This window comes from Nerophis lumbriciformis, linkage group LG18 (assembly GCF_033978685.3).
Source record: "Nerophis lumbriciformis linkage group LG18, RoL_Nlum_v2.1, whole genome shotgun sequence".
NCBI classification, from domain to species: domain Eukaryota; kingdom Metazoa; phylum Chordata; class Actinopteri; order Syngnathiformes; family Syngnathidae; genus Nerophis; species Nerophis lumbriciformis.
The window spans coordinates 15,157,501-15,180,727 of NC_084565.2; the positions used below are offsets into that span (position 1 = coordinate 15,157,501).

Consider the following 23,227-nt stretch of genomic DNA (forward strand, 5'->3'; position numbering starts at 1 on the left):
CTCCTCCAAACATGTTGCTGGGTATTGTGGCCAAACAGCTAAATTTTTGTTTCATCTGACCACAGAACTTTCCTCCAGAAGGTCTTATCTTAGTCCATGTGATGTCAGAAGATACTCAAATTGAGCTGTTTGGCCACAATACCCAGCAATATGTTTGAAGGAGAAAAGGTGAGGCCTTTTAATCCCAGAAACACCATGTCTACCGTCAAGCTTGGTGGTGATAGTATAATGCTCTGGGCCTGTTTTGCTGCTAATGGAACTGGTGCTTTACAGAGAGTAAATGGGACGATGAAAAAGGAGGATTACCTCCAAATTCTTCAGGAAAACCTAAAATCATCAGCCCGGAGGTTGGGTCTTGGGCGCAGTTGGGTGTTCCAACAGGACAATGACCCCAAACACACGTCAAAAGTGGTAAAGGAATGGCTAAATCAGGCTAGAATTAAGGTTTTAGAATGGCCTTCCCAAAGTCCTGACTTAAACGTTTGGACAATGCTGAAGAAACAAGTTAATGTCAGAAAACCAACACATTTAGCCGAACTGCACCAATTTTGTCAGGAGGAGTGGTCCAAAATTCAACCAGAAGCTTGCCAGAAGCTTGTGGATGGCTACCAAAAGTGCCTTATTGCAGTGAAACTTGCCAAATATTAACATTGCTGTATGTATACTTTTGACCCAGCCGATTTAGTCGCATTTTCAGTAGACCCATAATATATTTACAAAAGAATCAAACTTCATGAATGTTTTTTGTGACCAACAAGTATGTGCTCCAATCACTCTATCACAAAATATAAGAGTTGTACAAATTATCGGAAACTCAGGACAGCCATGACATTATGTTTGGACACACTTTCTCTTCATTCAATGCGTTTTCTTTATTTTCATGACTATTTACATTGTAGATTGTCACTGACGGCATCAAAACTATGAATGAACACGTGGAGTTATGTACTTAACACAAAAAGGTGAAATAACTGAAAACATGTTTTATATTCTAGTTTCTTCAAAATTGCCATCTGTTGCTTTGATTATTGCTATGCACACTCTTGGCATTCTCTCAATGAGCTTCAAGCACACCTGTGAAGTGAAAATAATTTCAGGTGACTACCTCTTGAAGCTCATCGACAGAATGCCAAGAGTGTGCGGAAAAAAACCCTGTCACTTTACTGGTCATCTATGCACTGCCATATTACTGTTCATTGTCATATAACTATTTTAATTGCTAACTTGCCTGAACCAAGATGCTGCTGTATAGGAGGATTGCTCTACTAAGGTTCGTTGTGTTGCAAATACAATGACAATAAAACACCTATCCTATCCATGGCTGGAAGGATCATAAAAGCCTGCAAACCACACTAGGCTTGGAGGTGGGGAAAACAAAAGACAATGCCGCTGGCGGGAGACAGTACGTGGCACGTTATAGTACAAATACAAACAAACAAACAAAAGTAGAACACAAGGGGGAAACAGAATGACTGAACACTCAAAATAGAAAAACTTACAGAAACAAAAATGAACTCAACGAGCAGGACTGGAAGCAAGCTGAGTTTGCGCGGAGTAATGTGTAGGAACAACATGGAAATATTCTGCACCAACAGGTGCATGAGATTAGATTAAAGAGGCTAAGGGTGATTGACAACTACTGTCCTCTCACTCCAGCCTTCCCCTGGAAACCATGGCAACTGAAAAAAACCTGAAAAGGCACAGGGGACACACAACACCAGCAGGAGGCATCAGAACACAGATATGTCATCCATCCATCCATCCATCCATTTTCTACCGCTTATTCCCTTCGGGGTAGCGGGGGGCGCTGGAGCCTATCTCAGCTACAATCGGGCGGAAGGCGGGGTACACCCTGGACAAGTCGCCACCTCATCGCAGGGCCAACACAGATAGACAGATAACATTCACACTCACATTCACACACTAGGGTCAATTTTAGTGTTGCCAATCAACCTATCCCCAGGTGCATGTCTTTGGAGGTGGGAGGAAGCCGGAGTACCCGGAGGGAACCCACGCAGTCACGGGGAGAACATGCAAACTCCACACAGAAAGATCCCGAACCTGGGATTGAACTCAGGACAATAAAATATATGCATTATTGACAGTTTAGCAAAATTATATGATGTCATATTGACCACGCTCCCTCCGTATTCTAGCCACGCCTCCACCGCCACAAGTAAATTGGCAATCTGGGGGAAAACCCTGTATTCTATCAAGTGTATCATGATGTAATATACTTTTCAATTACCAGACCTCATTATTGTCCTTTTTTATTGTGTGTCTTTCAGATGAAGCTGACTGCTTTTCATGGAATCCAGAGCGACGGGTAAGCAAAGCAAACTTAATTTCTCTGCCTTAAAAACATGGTGATGAGTGTTACCATTTAGTCGGAACACATTTACGACCTGAACTTGAGTTGGGAAATTGTGTAAGTTGTAAATATAAACGGAATACAATGATTTGCAAATCCTTTTCAACCCATATTCAGTTGAATATGCTACAAAGACAACATATTTGATGTTCAAACTGATAAAACATTTTCTTTTTGCAAATAATCATTAACTTTAGAATTTGATGGCAGCAACACGTGACAAAGAAGTTGGGAAAGGTGGCAATAAATACTGATAAAGTTGAGGAATGCTCATCAAACACTTATTTGGAACATCCCACAGGTGAACAGGCAAATTGGGAACAGGTGGGTGCCATGATTTGGTATAAAAGTAGATTCCATGAAATGGTCAGTCATTCACAAACAATGATGGGGCGAGGGTCACCACTTTGTCAACAAATGCGTGAGCAAATTGTTGGAACAGTTTAAGAAAAACCTTTCTCAACCAGCTATTGCAAGAAATTTAGGGATTTCACCATCTACGGTCCGTAATATCATCAAAGGGTTCAGAGAATCTGGAGAAATCACTGCACGTAAGCAGCTAAGCCAGTGACCTTCGATCCCTCAGGCTGTACTGCATCAACAAGCGACATCAGTGTGTAAAGGATATCACCACATGGGCTCAGGAACACTTCAGAAACCCACTGTCAATAACTACAGTTGGTCGCTACATCTGTAAGTGCAGGTTAAAACTCTCCTTTGCAAGGCGAAAACCGTTTATCAACAACACCCAGAAACACTGTCGGCTTCGCTGGGCCTGAGGTCATCTAAGATGGACTGATACAAAGTGGAAAAGTGTTCTGTGGTCTGACGAGTCCACATTTCAAATTGGAAACTGTGGACGTCGTGTCCTCCGGACCAAAGGGGAAAAGAACCATCCGGATTGTTATAGGCGCAAAGTTGAAAAGCCAGCATCTGTGATGGTATGGGGGTGTATTAGTGCCCAAGACATGGGTAACTTACACATCTGTGAAGGCGCCATTAATGCTGAAAGGTACATAGAGGTTTTGGAGCAACATATGTTGCCATCCAAGCAACGTTACCATGGACGCCCCTGCTTATTTCAGCAAGACAATGCCAAGCCACGTGTTACATCATCGTGGCTTCATAGTAAAAGAGTGCGGGTACTAGACTGGCCTGCCTGTAGTCCAGACCTGTCTCCCATTGAAAATGTGTGGCGCATTATGAAGCCTAAAATACCACAACGGAGACCCCCGGACTGTTGAACAACATAAGCTATACATCAAGCAAGAATGGCAAAGAATTCCACCTGAGAAGCTTAAAAAATGTGTCTCCTCAGTTCCCAAACGTTTACTGAGTGTTGTTGTTAAAAGGAAAGGCCATGTAACACAGTGGTAAACATGCCCTTTCCCAACTACTTTGGCACGTGTTGCCGCCATGAAATTCTAAGTTAATTATTATTTGCATAAAAAAAATAAAGTTTATGAGTTTGAACATCAAATATCTTGTCTTTGTAGTGCATTCAATTGAATATGGGTTGAAAAGGATTTGCAAATCATTGTATTCCGTTTATATTTACATCTAACACAATTTCCCAACTCATATGGAAACGGGGTGTGTACAATCAATTTATTTACAAGACGCACATCACTTTCCCTCTTCTGTCTAGGTGACTTTCTTCATTTCTGTCTTTCAATCTGTCTGTGCAGCTGGTCCAGTCGCTCGGTGTTGCCATCTATCGTGCCCTGGACTGGGGGCTGAATGACAGTGAGGAGCGGGAGCTAAACCCGCAACTTGAGTGCCTTATAGAAGGCATGGCAGGAGGAGACGGTGACAGAGATTTGGACTGCTACCCTGGGAACACAACGTCTGATGAGGGGTACAGTGGCCAGGAAGAGGAGGATGAAGATAACTCTGGCATCAGGCTGGTGTCTACCTTCCGCCAAGTCATGATGATTTGTGCGTCTCGGCTGGTCAACCCCAGCTTGGCTGCGGATCACTACCAGGCGGTATGCAGAGCTCTGTTTGTAGAGACACTGGAGCTGCAGACCTTCCTCGCCAAGATCAAAGATGCTAAAGAGGTAGGAGAGGTTGACAATAGCAAACTTAAACGGGAAAAACATTTTGAATGTGTGACTGCTTTGAACAGCCACTGTTTGATGTTGTGATTAGTGAATTAAAGGGAATAATACAGTGGAACATGCTTATGTTGACAACCTGAGAACGTTGGACAACATTAGGAAATGTACTTACATTGTCTGTTGTCCAACGTTCTCAGGTTGTAACATACTTATGTTACGTTATAATCGGATCCCAAGATGCAGATTCAAAGACACGATATGACTAGGGCTGCAACTAACGATTAATTTGATAATCGATTAATCTGTCGATTATTACTTTGATTAATCGATTAATAATCGGATAAAAGAGACAAACTACATATCTATCCTTTCCAGTATTTTATTGAAAAAACCCAGCATACTGGCACCATGTTCTGGACATTGGGGATGCAGCATACACCAATAATAACACAGAAATGTAACTCATCAGATCAGAACTGAATCAGATATTGTACACGTTTCTGTTGTGAATAATAAAGGATTCATTTTAGGCTGCCTCTGAATAATAGCATGAAATATTCCAGCACCTTCATAACGTTTAGTTATACTAAAGCGTCACTCAAATCTAAATAGATTTATATAGCTTTATCGGGCCCTGCTACATAAATCCATTATGAAACCAACCTGAGATATTTCTGTCCGTTACGTTTATTTCAAAATTGGTAACCGTTCGTTTTCTCTCTCAAAACGGAGTCAAATGTGCCGGAGACACATTATCGACCCCGCGTTGCAACAAAGGCATAACGTTAACGTTACTCACAAAAAAGCTGAACTCATGAATGCCTGTTGCCACTATGGACTTAAAAAGTTACGTACCGTGAGTTCTTCCCTTCATCCATGGCTCCAACATGTTTCCTTTTCAGGTGCTCCTGAAGCAATGTTGTACTTCCGTGCCATTTTGAAGGAAACGCTCTTCTTTGAAGTCTTTAAAGTAAAGTGTTCCCACACTTTTGACGACTTAGGTCGTACACTTTTCTCCATTGAAGCAAAAACCTCAAGATGTTTTTCCGCTGAACTATCGGTACTGTTTTCCTGCGCCATCTTTCGAATGTTTCCAGTAAAGGAGACGGCATGACACGTCATTGGCTAGCTTACCTCCACCTCATGAGACGTAGCCTCAGCGCCGCCCTGGCGCTGTTTTGTACTGTTTTTGTACTTATTTTGATTATTGTTTCTCAGCTGTTTGTAAATGTTGCAGTTTATAAATAAAGGTTTATAAAAAAAATTTAAAAAAAAGCCTCCGCGCATAGCATAGTTCCAACGAATCGATGACTAAATTAATTGCCAACTATTTTAAGAATCGATTTTAATCGATTTAATCGATTAGTTGTTGCAGCCCTAGATATGACCATGTACCACATAACAACAAAGCAAAATCAAGTAAATACAACATTAAAGTTTATGCAACAAAGAAATCTAACATGTAATAAATATATAGAAATAACAACTCAGAAAACTATAAAGCAGGTAGCGCACAACCAATTTACTGGCAACAACTTAACTACCACTGAATACAGTAGGGGTGTCCTGATCTGATATTCATATCGGATATCAGTCCGATACCATCAAAACATTTGATTACATGCACGTACTTGGACGTAAGATGTGTGATATCATTTCCAATAAAAGCAGTCCTGCAGCATGTTTACATGTGCAAAGCTGGACAGTCAGTTAACATCTAAATGTGCTCAAAAGAGCACACAATATTCTTTACTGCAAGCGAGTGTCACCATATTTGAGTAATTATGTAGAACTGTGCGGAAAGAACTACAGATAACTCCAAAAGTACACTAACAGTGTTACAAAAAAGGTAATTTGGAACAATACATAATGTTGGAGATGTGAAAATTCTAACCCTTTATATATTGAATAAAAATTATTTAATTCTAATTATTTAATGGATTTGCAAACAGCTAAAATTATGTACAGTGCAAACTATAACCTGCTACCAACAAATGTACAACAATTATTCTCAGCAAATGAGGAGAAATATAACCTTAGAGCAAAATCGCCAACCGTGCTTGACGTGTGTAAAAATCAATATGCATATCTGCCTAAGCACAGTACTACAAGGGCTCTAGTCAGGGCAATGCACACCTGGCTTACCGAAACCGACTCCAAACCAACGATGGTGAGAGTACTGTTGGCAGATATGTCGAGAGCTTTTGATGTAATTAACCATGGGATCCTGATGCAAAACATACTGGACCTAGGACTGTGCCCATATCTGACAGCCTGGCTACATAGTTACATCTCAGGAAGGAGACAGAGAGTGGTGGCAAATGGAGCTCACAGCCCCTGGATTGAAGTTACATCTGGGATGCCACAAGGGGGTGTTGTCTCCCCATATGTCTTCCTCCTTTACATGGCCACCCGGGATGCTGTGTTTGAGGATACCCTTGATGTCGGATATGCAGACGACATCGGGCTATCGAGAGCGATCCCCATATCCAGCATCATGTCAGACACAACGATGTGCCAGGAGGCACAAAGGTTGGACGAATGGGGGAGCAAATAAGAAAATGATACTCAACGGGAAAAAGTCGGTAGAACTCCGGATATGTTTTGCCCGAAATCCATCACAACCTCCTGCACTGATGTTGGGGGGACAGGAGGTCCCTGTCGTGGAAAACAAAGTACCTGGGTTACCATATCGATCAAAACCTGACTGGAGATGGGCACATCGAGAAGGCAATAAAAACCGCCTCCAAGCGGCTGCACTACCTCACAGTCATGGCGAGACATGGACTACCTGCAGACGACCTTGTTACCATCTACACCACTCTCATCAGGCCGTGTCTGGAATATAGCTCAGTGCTCTTAGTGGGCTGCTCCAAAAAAACAACAGACAGAGCTAGAGCGAGTCCAGAAATGTGCCTGTAAAATCATTATGAGGAGAGCTGGAAACATCTTACAACCCCTACCATCACTCCAGACCAGGAGAGAGGCGGCTGCAGTGAAGCTGGTCAGGGATATGCATGATAAGCAACACTCTCTGCATGACCTGCTACCTCCAACACGAGGCAGCCGCACTGCCAGGACATTGAGGAACCAACATAAGCTGGCTGAACCGGAGCCTAAAGCCAAAGACAGAGACTTAAAAACTCTACCCTACATACTGCAATTAAACTGTATAATGACACTATCTAATTAAATAAGTAATACAGTCATATACCAGAATGCTAATAGTTTCCATGCTGCTGTTGCCCTGAAAATGTTTATTTTTTTATTTTTTATTTTTATTTTTTTTATTTTTTATATAAAATACTGTCTGTTCTTTTCATTTTTTTTTTTTCATTTTTGTTTGTTTGATATTCATTGTAAAGGTCAGCTGTTTTTTCAGTGGGGCCTTGGCTCCACTGCAAGCATGAATTAATAAAGTCAAGTCAAGTCAATCTAATTCAAAACGTTTGTCTGCATTTACAGTGGAACCTCGATTTTCAAACCCCTCTATTTGCAAACTTTTCCAATTACGTACTTTTGGATCGACCCTAATATACCTCCGTCTGCGAACCTGTCTCTATATGTATTGGACTTCACCATCCAATTCTGCACCTTTGCTGCCAAGAGCGATTGGAATTTTGCTGCCCTACTGGATGCTGCTAACTAGGGGCTCAACGACGGGATCCGAAGCCCATGGTATCAATCAACACCCACAGTGGACATTGATGAGCTCATCACCATTGCAGTCCGCACCGAGAATAGGCTGGTGGAACAGGAGAAGGATCAACATCGCCTTTGGGGCAGGATGATGGGAAACTCTAAGCATCATCGGACCGCCGACCATGCAAGCTCCTGAAGGAGCCTATTCAGCTGGGTGGGGGGAAGCCTTCTAGCCGAGCGGAGTCAACGCCTGCGGCTTAACCTCTGCTTGTACTGTGGCTAGGTTGGTCACATAATTTCAAGGTATCCTATTCGACAAGCGGACCAGCATGACATGACTTGGGGCCTACATCGACTACCAACGACGGTGCATCGATGTTGGCTCTTCCTGCTTCGCTAGCCTCGCCTATTCCTGCACCCCAGCGACTTTAGCTCCCAGCTACACTTTCCTGGTCCAATAATGAACTTGATGTTTTGACTTTCATTGACACTGGGGCAGATGATTGTTTAATGGACAAAGGTCAAGTTAAGGCTTTCCGTATTAGAAGGCCCTAAAGTTGTACATTTATTAAACGGGCGCCATCTTGCATATGTTGCTTGTTAAACTGCACCTCTTACTCTTTTTGTATCTGGTAATCATGTAGAGGAATGCTGTTTTTTTGTTATGCCGTCCTGCTTGTTTGGAAAAAAGTCTGTAAAGCCCTGGGTGCGTCTAAATGGGCTGTACTTATATAGCGCTTTTCTACCTTCAAGGTACTCAAAGCGCTTTGACACTACTTCCACATTTACCCATTCACACACACATTCACACACTGATGGAGGGAGCTGCCATGCAAGGCGCTAACCAGCACCCATCAGGAGCAAGGGTGAAGTGTCTTGCTCAGGACACAACGGACATGACGAGGTTGGTACTAGGTGGGGATTGAACCAGAGACCCTCGGGTCGCGCACGGCCATTCTTCCACTGCGCCACGCCGTCTGCCTGTTTATATTCTGGGTACCATCCGCAAACTAACGACCAGACAGAGCGAGCTAACCAAGATGTGGAGGCCTCCATCTACTGTGTGCTTGCCTCCTAGTCCTTAAACCTACCCTAGATTGAGTATGCCCAGAATACAGTCATCAGCTCCGCCACTGGGTGTTCTCCATGCCACGCTGCTTATGGATTCCAACTTCCCGCGTTTTCATCATCGGAGGCGGAGTCTGCGTGCCATCTGTGACTACCCATCTTTTCTGTGCCTGTCTGGCTTGGCGCAACACATGGGGAACACTATCCCACACATCCAAACACAATCAGAGTCTGGCCAATCGTCACCGTTGTCCTATACCGAATTACAAACCAGGACAGAAGTTATGGCTAGTTTCAAGGGATTTACCTTTTCAACCAAATCTCCTAGAAGTTACAAACCCGGTTCATTGGTTCAGTCCCGGTTGTGCGCATCACCTGTCCCAATGCGGTCCAGCTCCAGCTTCCAGAGTCCCTCAATATTCACCTGGTATTCCATGTTTCCTGTGATTTTATGCAATGTGAGACGCCTCCTCCTCTTCCGCGGTTGATCCATGGCCATACAGCTTTTACGTTCAAGGCTATTTTGGATGTGAGAGGCAGTTTCCAGTACCTGGTAGAAGGGGAAGGGTTTTTCCCCGAAGATGGTTCCTGGGTATCACTTTCATTCATCCTCGATCATTCTCTTCTGTTCGAGTTCTATCAACACTTTCCTGAAAATCAGGGTAAGCCACTAGGTGGCGTTCGTTAAAGGGGAACATTATCACCAGACCTATGTAAGCGTCAATATATACCTTGATGTTGCAGAAAAAAGACCATATATTTTTTTAACCGATTTCCGAACTCTAAATGGGTGAATTTTGGCGAATTAAACGCCTTTCTATTATTCACTCTCGGAGCGATGACGTCACAACACATCGGGAAGCAATCCGCCATTTTCTCAAACACATTACAAACACCGAGTCAAATCAGCTCTGTTATTTTCCGTTTTTTCGACTGTTTTCCGTACCTTGGAGACATCATGCCTCGTCAGTGTGTTGTCGGAGGGTGTAACAACACGAACAGGGACGGATTCAAGTTGCACCAGTGGCCCAAAGATGCGAAAGTGGCAAGAAATTGGACGTTTGTTCCGCACACTTTACCGACGAAAGCTATGCTACGACAGAGATGGCAAGAATGTGTGGATATCCTGCGACACTCAAAGCAGATGCATTTCCAACGATAAAGTCAAAGAAATCTGCCGCCAGACCCCCATTGAATCTGCCGGAGTGTGTGAGCAATTCAGGGACAAAGGACCTCGGTAGCACGGCAAGCAATGGCGGCAGTTTGTTCCCGCAGACGAGCGAGCTAAACCCTCTGGATGTCTTGGCTCACACCGTCCCTTATGCCACCGAAGATGATCAAGAGAAGAATATCGACCCTAGCTTCCCTGGCCTGCTGACATCAACTCCAAAACTGGACAGATCAGTTTTCAGGAAAAGAGAGCGGATGAGGGTATGTCTACAGAATATATTAATTGATGAAAATTGGGCTGTCTGCACTCTCAAAGTGCATGTTGTTGCCAAATGTATTTCATATGCTGTAAACCTAGTTCATAGTTGTTAGTTTCCTTTAATGCCAAACAAACACATACCAATCGTTGGTTAGAAGGCGATCGCCGAATTCGTCCTTGCTTTCTCCCGTGTCGCTGGCTGTCGTGTCGTTTTCGTCGGTTTCGCTTGCATACGGTTCAAACCGATATGGCTCAATAGCTTCAGTTTCTTCTTCAATTTCGTTTTCGCTACCTGCCTCCACACTACAACCATCCGTTTCAATACATGCGTAATCTGTTGAATCGCTTAAGCCGCTGAAATCCGAGTCTGAATCCGAGCTAATGTCGCTATAGTTTGCTGTTCTATGCGCCATGTTTGTTTGTGTTGGAATCACTATGTGACGTCACAGGAAAATGGACGGGTGTATATAACGATGGTTAAAATCAGGCACTTAGAAGCTTTTTTTAGGGATATTGCGTGATGGGTAAAATTTTGAAAAAAACTTCGAAAAATAAAATAAGCCACTAGGAACTGATTTTTAATGGTTTTAACCCTTCTGAAATTGTGATAATGTTCCCCTTTAAGGTACAGTCACTTTTTTTTTTTTTTTTTTTTTTTTGGTGGCCTTTTAGCAGTATTTCTCCCCTGCAATTGTCTCTTTTCTCTCTATTTGCCATCGTTTCTAGGGGAAGGCATGAGTGACTGAGTGCACCTGGTTTTAATCATCTTCACCCTACTTAGACTGACCAGACACACCTGTGGTCTCGGGATCTTTCCCTTGTGCCCTGTCACGTTATCCATACCAACTATGCTCCCTGTTTCTTGTATTCCTGCCTGCTAGTATTTGGGCTTTTTGTATTCTTGTATTTTGCTCAGTCCTTCTATCCTTCCCTTGAGGCCACCCTTTTTTTAAATTTTTTTTGTGATTCTGGTATCTTCCGCCTGTATTACCATTTTTCGTTACAACTTGTGTTTTTGTGATATTAAATCCTAATCTTGGCTACACAAACCTCTGGTGTTTTTTGGGATGACACCTGAAGAAAAGTGTAACAATAAACCAATTCCAAATGTCAAATAATAAATAGGTTAGTGTTTTTCAATGGCAGGTAGGTTACGTTGACTAATATCACTTGATGTAACCTTTTCTTACATTCCACATTACAAAACAAAAGTATGTATGATTCCTGCTGATATCGTATTTGCTATCGGCCGGTACTCAAGGCTGTGCTATTGGTATTGTATCAGGACACCCCTAATACTATTTACTGGAGATAGTAGCGTTGGATATCAAAATACTTTGTCAAATATTCTGTTAAACTGAGCACATGAACATGACAAAAGGGTACAATAAGTGGATACAAAAGTAGGATCCTGCAACTTCCGCAGTCAAAGTAGAGCTTAAGAGAACCACTAATTGCCAATTACTTCAGAATGTTGCATATCCACATGAAAAAAGGAAGAACGTGTGCATTACAATGCAGTTGCAGTAAATGAACAAGAACACAAATGTTTGCGAGCACAAATGTTTTATTTTTTTTTGCAGCTAAAGTTCATAAACATAAGGGCGGTGCATGATAAGCAGTGTTGGGACTAACGCGTTACAAAGTAACGCGTTACTGTAACGCCGTTAGTTTCGACGGTAACTAGTAATCTAACGCGTTATTTTTTATATTCAGTAACTCAGTTACCGTTACTACATGATGCGTTACTGCGTTATTTTACGTTACTTTTTATGTAGTATAAAGTGTGTTTTATCGGAGCGCTGCTGTGTCATCGTTCTGATTCTTCTTGTGTCACAAGCCGGAGAAGAGAGAGAGACACGCGCTCTGTGTGTGTGAGTGTGGAGAGGAGAGGGAGGAGAGGGGGGGGCTGTCTGATCATGGCGGAGCCAGAAGTCGAGTTTGCTAACATGGAGATATTTTCACTACTTTTCTTTTGTCGAGCACAAAGAAAATAACATTTTAGTTAAATGTAAATTGTGCTTTGGATCAAAGATCCCATCTACTGCCCAAAACAGCAATTCAAATCTGCTGAAACAAGCTACATAAGCAACATGCTTCGACGAAGCTAGTAAAGAGAGACAGAGACTCTGATGCCACTTCACCTCCACCATTTAAGGATTAACTCTGCCTCTGCTCGTCATCATTCACCGCTGAAGGTACACACACACTTTCAATCAATGTTCCCTCTAATTGTTCATGTGTGTGAGCAAACGCAAAAACTCCCTGAGCATTGAGTGGAGCCCATGTGAGCAACTTTAGACGTGCACACTGTGGCTACACCAGCAGCACACCTGTCCCAAACCTCACTAAATAACAAGTTACATCTCCATCCATCCATCCATTTTCTACCGCTTGTCTCTTTCGGGGTCGCAGGAGCCTATCTCAGGTGCATTCGGGCGGAAGGCAGGGTACACCCTGGACAAGTCCCCACCTCATCACAGGGCCAACACAGATACACAGACAAAATTCTCTTATTATTATAATCAAATGACAGCAGTCATTTCCATTTCTAATATAAGTGTTTAGGCCCACTTACAATGACAATAACAACAAATATTGTTTTTCATAAACTGTGTACTTGTATTGTTTGTCTGGGTGGAGGTCCTGCTTTGGAAATAGTTTGTACCCCTTAAAACATTCACATGTTGCACAATGAGATGTAAGCAGGGGATCATGTGTACATTCCTGCAACTTCCTGTTTGTAAAAAATATATTTTTATTAGTATTTATTTAATATACTAACAGCATTTAATGATTAATATTTATAAATTAAGATTCCTAATAAATGACACTAGAATAAGCACACATTTGATTGGTAAATCATAGTGTAACGACCTGGAATTACACTTTATGTGTGGTGTTGGAGTTGTCCGACTTTTTGTGTGGCTGTAAACGCATCACTGGCTAAGTGCCATATGTGCAAGTGTTGGCACACGTGAGAAAGAGCGAGTGGCTGCTGTTGATATAACAAAGTAGCTTTTGGTCTGGTTTGTACTGCAGAAAATGACCACTTTTGCTAGATATCATTTTTTTTACTAATGTTTTGGTGATGTGTTTATGGCCGACAATAAAGAGTTTTGCTCAGTAAAGAAAATGCCTGGTTAGGCTTTGTGTATGTAGTGTGTGCCTTTCTTGGTTTACATCTATGCTGTTATTATGCTGTTTGTTACTTATGTACGTTTTGTTGCAGCTATTTAAAATAGTTTTGTCAATTTGTTCTGGCCAGAAACAAATTGGCCTTTGTAACATATCTTTGTATTTGTGTGTTGTATGTAGACCACATTGCTTAGCAGAGTTCAGTGATGCAAATGCATGTCAAGTTGATCAACAGATTGTATTATTCTCCAGTGCAATAACAGTACTGAAATGAAGGCTAAAAGGGCATTAATGGGAGCTTTAAAAAAAAAAGAAAAAAGAAGTAACTAAGTAGTTACTTTTCACAGTAACGCATTACTTTTTGGTGTAAGTAACTGAGTTAGTAACTGAGTTACTTTTGAAATGAAGTAACTAGTAACTGTAACTAGTTACTGCTTTGCAGTAACTAACCCAACACTGATGATAAGGAACTAAACATCGTACAAAAAAGAAAACTAATAGTAAGGGGCTGTGGTGGAAAGATGTGCCTGGCAGGTACATGTGGCAGAGCTTAGCAACAGGTTAAAGAGTTGTTACAGCTGGCGGAAAACAAAAGGAATCATAAGACGGAACAAAAACCATAATGTCTTACTGGTCTAATGCTCTTTTCACTTGAGAGTCGTAGACATGACGAATGAAGCTACAAGCTAAATGGTTGCGTGTCACAGTGCTCACCGACAAGAAGCACTGACCCTGCGTTTCAGTGGAGAACGTCACTGGGATCGTGGGCTGAACTCCAAACACAGACATTGGAGTGGACAAAAGACTATTTTTTTTAGAATTTGTGGATAGGTTAGAGCAGGGATGTTAAAAATGCGGCACGTGGGTTTGCCAAGTGTAAAAATTAGATTCCTTTTTAAATTAAAGAAAATGCCAGATGTCGCAATAGCAAGTATATGTAAAGCATGGCTGCGGCTCTTCCCCGAACCTGACGTTTTGCGTCTTTTGCTTCGAACACATCGTGCTTTGACACCGTCGTTTCCACGAAATGTCTCTGTAAAAAAGAAAAAGTGATTGAAAAATTATTATCCTCCTATTTATTCACAGAAGTGAATGGGAAACCCCATATCTTTGTGAGTACGTTTTCTCTGTAATGAGCATCAATAAAGCAAAGCTACGCTCAAGGCTCACGCACAAGCACTTGAATAACATCCTGAAATTGTCTGCCACTAAAGATGTGACACCTGATATTGATGCACCTGTAAAAGCCAAAAGATGCCAGGTTTCAGAAGTAAAATAAACAATTGGTAACGCCATTTAAAATGCTGCATGAGACACTGCACCATGATATAGTTCTGTGAAAATGATTGTCTTCAGTGGAAATTTAAACAAAGTGAACATTGTGTGATTTAATACAATACTGTCAGTCTCTTAAGTTCATACGTTTGGTTTGTCAAAATTGTTCATGGATTGCATTGCTTTGATAAGTCTATCAAAATACAATGTTGGATTAACGCAACCCTCTTGAATACAACTTGAATGGTTTGGTGAGTTCCCATAGGATTCATATGTGGAAATGACAATTTAGGTATTTCATACCAAAAAATGTTTTTATATATTTTTGTTTTTGTTTTTTGTTCAATCCGTTTGGCTGGGATTTACAGTTTAATGGTTTTGTAGATACACTGAGACAAAGTTCATTGTGTTCTTCATGGTGCAACAATTTTTTTCCTCAGAATTTTCAAGTAACTTGAAGCGTTTTCTTAAGAGGATTATTTGTGATATGTACATGTAAAGTTCTTCGTGCTGGGTTCTCTTGGACCGACAGACCACTGCCACACGCCCTCAGGCTCAGGGTTACAATTATGTTTATTTTACAATAAACTTGTGCTTTTCAGCAATTATCTCTGGTTGTTCTCGCTCTCCCTCGCGTTCGTGCTCGCGTTCCACCAACTCTCCCCCTCATGGTCTCCGACGCTGCTAATAAAGAGACAGGTGATTAGATAACTCGTTCCAGCTGAGGTATCAACTGACCTGTCAGCTGCTTCAAAGCCGGCTCCTGCACACGCGCTACCCGCAGGAGACGCGTGGACCACGCCCCCTCCACATGCCTCCACCGCCAGTCTCAGGCCAGGCAGCCGTCCGGCCGCTCCTACCCCCCGTAGAAGGGCGCGAGAGGAGGTCTGTGGACCACTCGGAAGTTGTAAGGCTGCAACGCAAGGTACCACCGGGTGATCGGCGCGTTGGCATCCTTCATGCGGTGGAGCCACTGGAGCGGTTTGTGGTCCGAGCAGAGACTAAAGGTGCGCCCCAACAGGTAGTACCCGGAGGGCCCCGACCGCCCACCGGATGGCGAGGCACTCCCTCTCCACCGTGCTGTACCTCGCCTCCCGGTCCGAGAGTTTCCGGCTGATGTACAGGACCGGGTGGTCGATGCCCTCCACCCGCTGGGACAGCACCACCCCCAGTCCCCGGCCCGACGCGTCCGCCTGCACACAGAAGGGGATGGCAAAGTCTTATGCGTTTTTGGGTCTGGCATTCTGCATCTTCCTTTTCACAATACCCCACAGATTTTCTATGGGGCTAAGGTCAGGGGAGTTGGCGGGCCAATTTAGAACAGAAATACCATTGTCCGTAAACCAGGCACGGGTAGATTTTGCGCTGTGTGCAGGCGCCAAGTCCTGTTGGAACTTGAAATCTCCATCTCCATAGAGCAGGTCAGCAGCAGGAAGCATGAAGTGCTCTAAAACTTGCTGGTAGACGGCTGCATTGACCCTGGATCTCAGGAAACAGAGTGGACCGACACCAGCAGATGACATGGCACCCCAAACCATCACTGATGGTGGAAACTTTACACTAGACTTCAGGCAACGTGGATCCTGTGCCTCTCCTGTCTTCCTCCAGACTCTGGGACCTCGATTTCCAAAGGAAATGCAAAATTTGCTTTCGTCAGAAAACATGACTTTGGACCACTCAGCAGCAGTCCAGCTGGTGTCGGTCCACTCTGTTTCCTGAGATCCAGGGTCAACGCAGCCGTCTACCAGCAAGTTTTAGAGCACTTCATGCTTCCTGCTGCTGACCTGCTCTATGGAGATGGAGATTTCAAGTTCCAACAGGACTTGGCGCCTGCACACAGCGCAAAATCTACCCGTGCCTGGTTTACGGACCATGGTATTTCTGTTCTAAATTGGCCCGCCAACTCCCCTGACCTTAGCCCCATAGAAAATCTGTGGGGTATTGTGAAAAGGAAGATGCAGAATGCCAGACCCAAAAACGCAGAAGAGTTGAAGGCCACTATCAGAGCAACCTGGGCTCTCATAACACCTGAGCAGTGCCAGAAACTCATCGACTCCATGCCACGCCGCATTAACGCAGTAATTGAGGCAAAAGGAGCTCCAACCAAGTATTGAGTATTGTACATGCTCATATTTTTCATTTTCATACTTTTCAGTTGGCCAACATTTCTAAAAATCCCTTTTTTGTATTAGCCTTAAGTAATATTCTAATTTTGTGACACACGGAATTTTGGATTTTCATTTGTTGCCACTTCAAATCATCAAAATTAAATGAAATAAACATTTGAATGCATCAGTCTGTGTGCAATGAATAAATATAATGTACAAGTTACACCTTTTGAATGCAATTACTGAAATAAATCAAGTTTTTCAAAATATTCTAATTTACTGGCTTTTACCTGTATGTATGTATGTATGTATGTATGTATGTATGTATATATATATATATATATATATATATATATATATATATATATATATATATATATATATATATATATAATAAAATACATATATATATATATATATATATATATATATATATATATAGCTGGAATTCACTGAAAGTCAAGTATTTATTTTATTTATATATATATATATATATATATATATATATATATTCAAGACATACTTGAATTTCAGTGAATTCTAGCTATAAATATACTCCTCCCCCTTAACCCCGCCCCCCGCCCCCAAATCTCCCGAATTTGGAGGTCTCAAGGTTGGCAAGTATGCCTGGGCTAATAAAATAAGAGTCTCGGAAAGCTGGCGTGCACAAGCTAGCAAGCTACAGAGTTTTCCGCCAATGCATTTTTTGTTAAGTGTATAAAACAAGTACGGAAGCTGGACAAATTAGATGCCAAAAACCAACCACTTTCATGTGGCATTGGACAGAAAGAAATACTTTTTTTTCTCCTGAAAATGCGGACATTACCAGCACCACTGTCTGATTCCAATCAATGCAAGTTATCAGAATCATGTAATACACCAACTTATATTCTTGTCTTCATGAAAGGAAGGAATCTATATGTGTTAAACATGCTTGTATTATCATTAAACTCCTTTAACTTGTTGGCAAAAACATATATGTCATAAATAAATAAATAAATATAAATTATATATACTATATTATATTTTTGGTCCCCCTTGAAAACGAGATGCTGCATTTCAATGGGTTTTCCATTAATAAATTCAAATATACGAACGAGGTAGATCCCCTCGACTTGATCAATTGAAAAGTAGCTCGCCTGCAGAAAAAGTGTGGGCACCCCTGTCGTAGTTGTATTTTTAAGTTATTATGCCATGATTTTACCAGTCTGGCCCGTGGCCCCTGAGCTCAGATGAGTTTGACACCCATGGGTTAGAGGGAATCCGCTATAGCACATGCATCAAACCCAAGGCCCTGGGGACGGATCTGGCCCGCCACATAATTCAGTGTGGCACGCTGCGTCATTCAGTGTGGTCTGCTACAACATTCAATATGGCAACATCATTCAACGTGGCAACATCATTCAATGTGGCAACAACATCATTGCCCTCTGAGGGCAGCCATAATTGCGATGTGGCCCTCAATAAAAAACACGTTTGACACCCCTGCTCCATGGGCAGGCTGGCCAGTGAGCGAGACAAGGCTCAGGCAGGAAACACATTGAATCACGCTGCAAAAACTTGCCCAACAACAACATTTAATAGATTATATTTCAATATATCTGCATTGGTTGTCTGCGAGTGTTCCACATTTATTACTGAACTTGTCCAATGCGTTGTTAAATATTTACTCTCTCTTACAAACTGGTGTTTGTCTCCAGTCTCATAAGTTGATACAACTTTTGCTATTTTCATTTTGTTTGGGATTTTTCTGATTTAAAATAATAGGCTGTCGATGTACGTTACTGGTTCTGTAATTTCCTTAATGTCTTTGTTTAATGTTTCCATATCATTTCCCTTACAATCAGTTGAGGTCATGTATTTAAATGTATTCACATGTTTGATTTTCTCTTTTGTCACATTAGTGAGGAACATTGAGCTTGAATTTCTCTCTTTGGTATTGTTCAAGTCCTCAACTGACACTGGAACTGGAATATTTTGTTCCAGAGTTGGTCCAATACTGTATTTACAAAGTAGTCATTAAAGTTTTTAACTACTGTACTTCATTCATATTGTCATTTTTTACATTTCCTTTAGAGAAATATTGAGGGTAACCCTTTTTAGCACCATTCTTATTGATGCTATTTAGGATGCCCCGTGTTGCTCTCATGTTGTTTTCGTTCCTGTCTAATAATCATTGACTGAAATATTCTTTAGATTTATGATATTTGACAGCTTTGCACAGATTCTTCACATGTTAATTAATCTATAATTGGGGTTCTAAAATAACAACTTGTAGTCTGCCTTCTCATTGTGTCACATGTGCAGACATTGCTTACTATCAACATCCAAGCAAGATTATAGCATTTTAAGTAGCCTCCTGTACATGTGTCCGCCCTGAGATCGGTAGGTTGTGAGTTCAAACCCCGGCCGAGTCATACCAAAGACTATAAAAATGGGACCCATTACCTCCCTGCTTGGCACTCAGCATCAAGGGTTGGAATTGGGGGTTAAGTCACCACAAAATGATTCCCGGGCGCGGCCACCGCTGCTGCCCACTGCTCCCCTCACCTCCCAGGGGGTGATCAAGGGTAATGGGTCAAATGCAGAGAATAATTTCGCCACACCTCGTGTGTGTGTGACAATCATTGGTACTTTAACTTTAAATGTAGCCCTGTTAAGCTACAATGCTACATTACATTTATCAATGGAGTTATCTAGTAATACCTTTTATAGCGCAGTGTAGACAAAATTAATGTTAAAATGTAATAAAAGCTAACCCAAAATGCTGGAAGAGCCATATTGGACCAAATATTTTTTTTAAAACTCTCCGGAGCCACAAAAAATTGAAAGCCTTCTATAAGTGATATAATGAAATCAACACGTGATTTAAGTGTCTATATTAGCTATATTAGCCTACTATCAAAATGACTATGTATCGCAGGCTGACACAAATTGTCGAAATGTAATATTTATTCTACCCATTTTTACAACATTGGAAAACATAAGTAAAACACAGGGTTCTCAGCGGGTGAGATAACTCCTTTTAAATTACTGGCTGAGAATGGCCAAAGGTATAGATGTTTGTGTACAATTTAAAGGAAATGGTGGGCTTTCTCCTTCGAATGGATTTATAACAATCTATGCAAGTTGGGTTATGTTTGCTGTGGTCTATAACGGCACATAGAGGACATAAGTAAAGGAAATTATCCATCCATCCATCTTCTTCCGCTTATCCGAGGTCGGGTCGCGGGGGCAGCAGCCTAAGCAGGGAAGCCCAGACCTCCCTCTCCCCAGCCACTTCGTCCAGCTCCTCCCGGGGGATCTCGAGGCGGCCAGCCGGGAGACATAGTCTTCTCAACGTGTCCTGGGTCTTCCCCGTGGCCTCCTACCGGTGGGACGTGCCCTAAACACCTCCCTAGGGAGGCGTTCGGGTGGCATCCTGACCAGATGCCTGAACCACCTCATCTGGCTCCTCTCGATGTGGAGGAGCAGCGGCTTTACTTTGAGTTCCTCCCGGATGACAGAGCTCCTCATCCTATCTCTAAGGGAGAGACACTCCACCCGGCGGAGGAAACTCATTTCGGCCGCTTGTACCCATGATCTTGTCCTTTCGGTCGTAACCCAAAGCTCATGACCATAGGTGAGGATGGGAACGTAGATTGACTGGTAAATTGAGAGCTTTGCCTTATGGCTCAGCTCCTTCTTCACCACAACGGATCGATACAGCGTCTGCATTACTGAAGACGCCCGCACCGATCTGCCTGTCGATCTCACGATCCACTCTTCCCTCACTCGTGAACAAGACTCCGAGGTATTTGAACACTTCCACTTGGGGCAAGATCTCCTCCCCAACCCTTAGATGGCACTCCACCCTTTTCTGGGCGAGAACCATGGACTCTGATTTAGAGATGCTGATTCTCATCCCAGTCGCTTCACACTCAACTGCGAACCGATCCAGTGAGAGCTGAAGATCCTGGCCAGATGAAGCCATCAGGACCACATCATCAGCAAAAAGCAGAGACCTAATCCTGCAGCCACCAAACCGGATCCCCTCAACGCCTTGACTGCGCCTAGAAATTCTGTCCATAAAAGTTATGAACAGAATCGGTGACAAAGGGCAGCCTTGGCGGACCCTTGGAAACATGTCCGACTTACTGCCGGCAATGCGGACCAAGCTCTGACACTGATCATACAGGGAGCGGACCGCCACAATCAGACAGTCCGATGCCCCATACTCTCTGAGCACTCTCCACAGAACTTCCCGGGGGACACGGTCGAATGCCTTCTCCAAGTCCACAAAGCACATGTAGACTGGTTGGGCAAACTCCCATGCACCCTCAAGGACCCTGACGAGAGTATAGAGCTGGTCCACAGTTCCACGACCAGGACGAAAACCACACTGTTCCTCCTGAATCCGAGGTTTGACTATCCGGCGTAGCCTCCTCTCCAGTAAACCTGAATAAACCTTACCGGGAAGGCTGAGGAGTGTGATCCCACGATAGTTAGAACACACCCTCCGGTTCCCCCTTTTTAAAGAGAGGAACCACCACCCCGGTCTGCCAATCCAGAGGTACCGCCCCCGATGTCCACGCGATGCTGCAGAGTCTTGTCAACCAAGACAGCCACACAGCATCCAGAGCCCTAAGGAACTCCGGGCGGATCTCATCCACCCCCAGGGCCCTGCCACCGAGGAGCTTTTTAACTACCTCAGCAACCTCAGCCCCAGAAATAGGAGAGCCCACCACAGATTCTTACAAACAAGGCATAATGATGCAATACGTACATACAGCTAGTCTAAATAGCATGTTACCATCGATTAGCTTGCAGTCATGCACTGACCAAATATGCTTGATAAGCACTCCACACAAGTCAATAACATCAACAAAACAACCTTTGGGCATTCACACACAGCATAAAACGTTTGGTGGACAAAATGAGACAAAGAATGAGTGGCATAAAATATTTTTCTGGTATTGTTGAATAAATTTATACATGTAAACAAGGATCACCAAAATTTAGTAGGACAAAACGGTGCTCGCCAAATACTCTCATCAGAGAATCATGTTTAATATAAACAGTGGGATTTTTAACAATTAGGAAGGTTTGTCCTACAGAAACCATATTAAAACAAAAATATATTTTTTCCCCCATCTTTTTCTATTTTCATACATTTTTGAAAAAGCTCCAGGGTGCCACTAGGGCGGCGCTGAATGGGCCGCAGGTTGCAGACCCCCGCCTTAACGCGTGCCAGTGTCCTACTTGCTAATATCAATGGTCAGGAGGATGCTACAGTACATGCATCCATTGTTGGAACTGTCTTCGTGATTAAATGTTGTTTTGGCTAAATCCATCCATCCATCCATCCATTTTCTACCGCTTATTCCCTTTTGGGGTTGCGGGGGGCGCTGGAGCCTATCTCAGCTACAATCGGGTGGAAGGCGGTGTACACCCTGGACAAGTCGCCACCTCATCGCAGGGCCAACACAGATAGACAGACAACAATTCACACTCACATTCACACACTAGGGCCTATTTTAGTGTTGCCAATCAACTTAGTTTTGGCTAAATCCTTCTATATATTTCCCCCGAACCGAAGAGGGGCTCTAAGTCAGGTTTTGTGTTTAATGGCCGACAATGGATCCGCTGTCCTGCACCCGAGATCCCTGCATGTACTGTATGTGCTTCCCAACAGGAATTTCTTGCCATTTATTTGTGTTTTTCTTTGCATAGATGCTGAAGAAGATCACCAAGGAGGAAGCTGTGGAAGAAAGTGAGCTGGACAGCCTGAAACACAAAGACTGGGTAAGACGAGGTGGGTGTGGCTAACTGAACAAAGACAACATTGAGTTTGTGTTGTTTTTGCATCCAAAGGCTCGTTTGTGGGTCCAGCTAATGAAGGACCTCAGGCAGGGAGTGAAGCTGAAGAAGGTCCACGAACAACCTTTCAACCCGCTGCCCACCGAGTTCAGCCTCACACCCTTTGAGATTCTCATGCAGGATATACGAGCATGCAACTTTCAGCTGCGCAAAGTCATGGTCAGTACCTAGTGCCTCAAAGGGGAACTGCACTTATTTTTTGAAATTTTGCTTATCGTTCACAATAACAATGAGAGACAAGAACACATGTCTTTGTTGCGGGGGGGTTACAGATGAG

At 42.9% G+C, this 23,227-nt stretch overlaps 1 protein-coding gene across 3 annotated transcripts in view; it reads left to right on the forward strand.

Moving 5' to 3' along the window:
- Positions 1-23,227, forward strand: part of spire2 (spire-type actin nucleation factor 2) — a 117,078-nt gene that overhangs the window by 21,068 nt on the left and 72,783 nt on the right. For all 3 annotated transcript variants that reach the window (XM_061977731.2, XM_061977730.2, XM_061977732.2), the window contains exons 2-5: positions 2,289-2,326; positions 4,060-4,431; positions 22,804-22,875; positions 22,945-23,109. In XM_061977731.2, the coding sequence (XP_061833715.2) occupies positions 2,289-2,326; positions 4,060-4,431; positions 22,804-22,875; positions 22,945-23,109 (647 nt within the window). The remainder of the gene's footprint in view (positions 1-2,288; positions 2,327-4,059; positions 4,432-22,803; positions 22,876-22,944; positions 23,110-23,227) is intronic.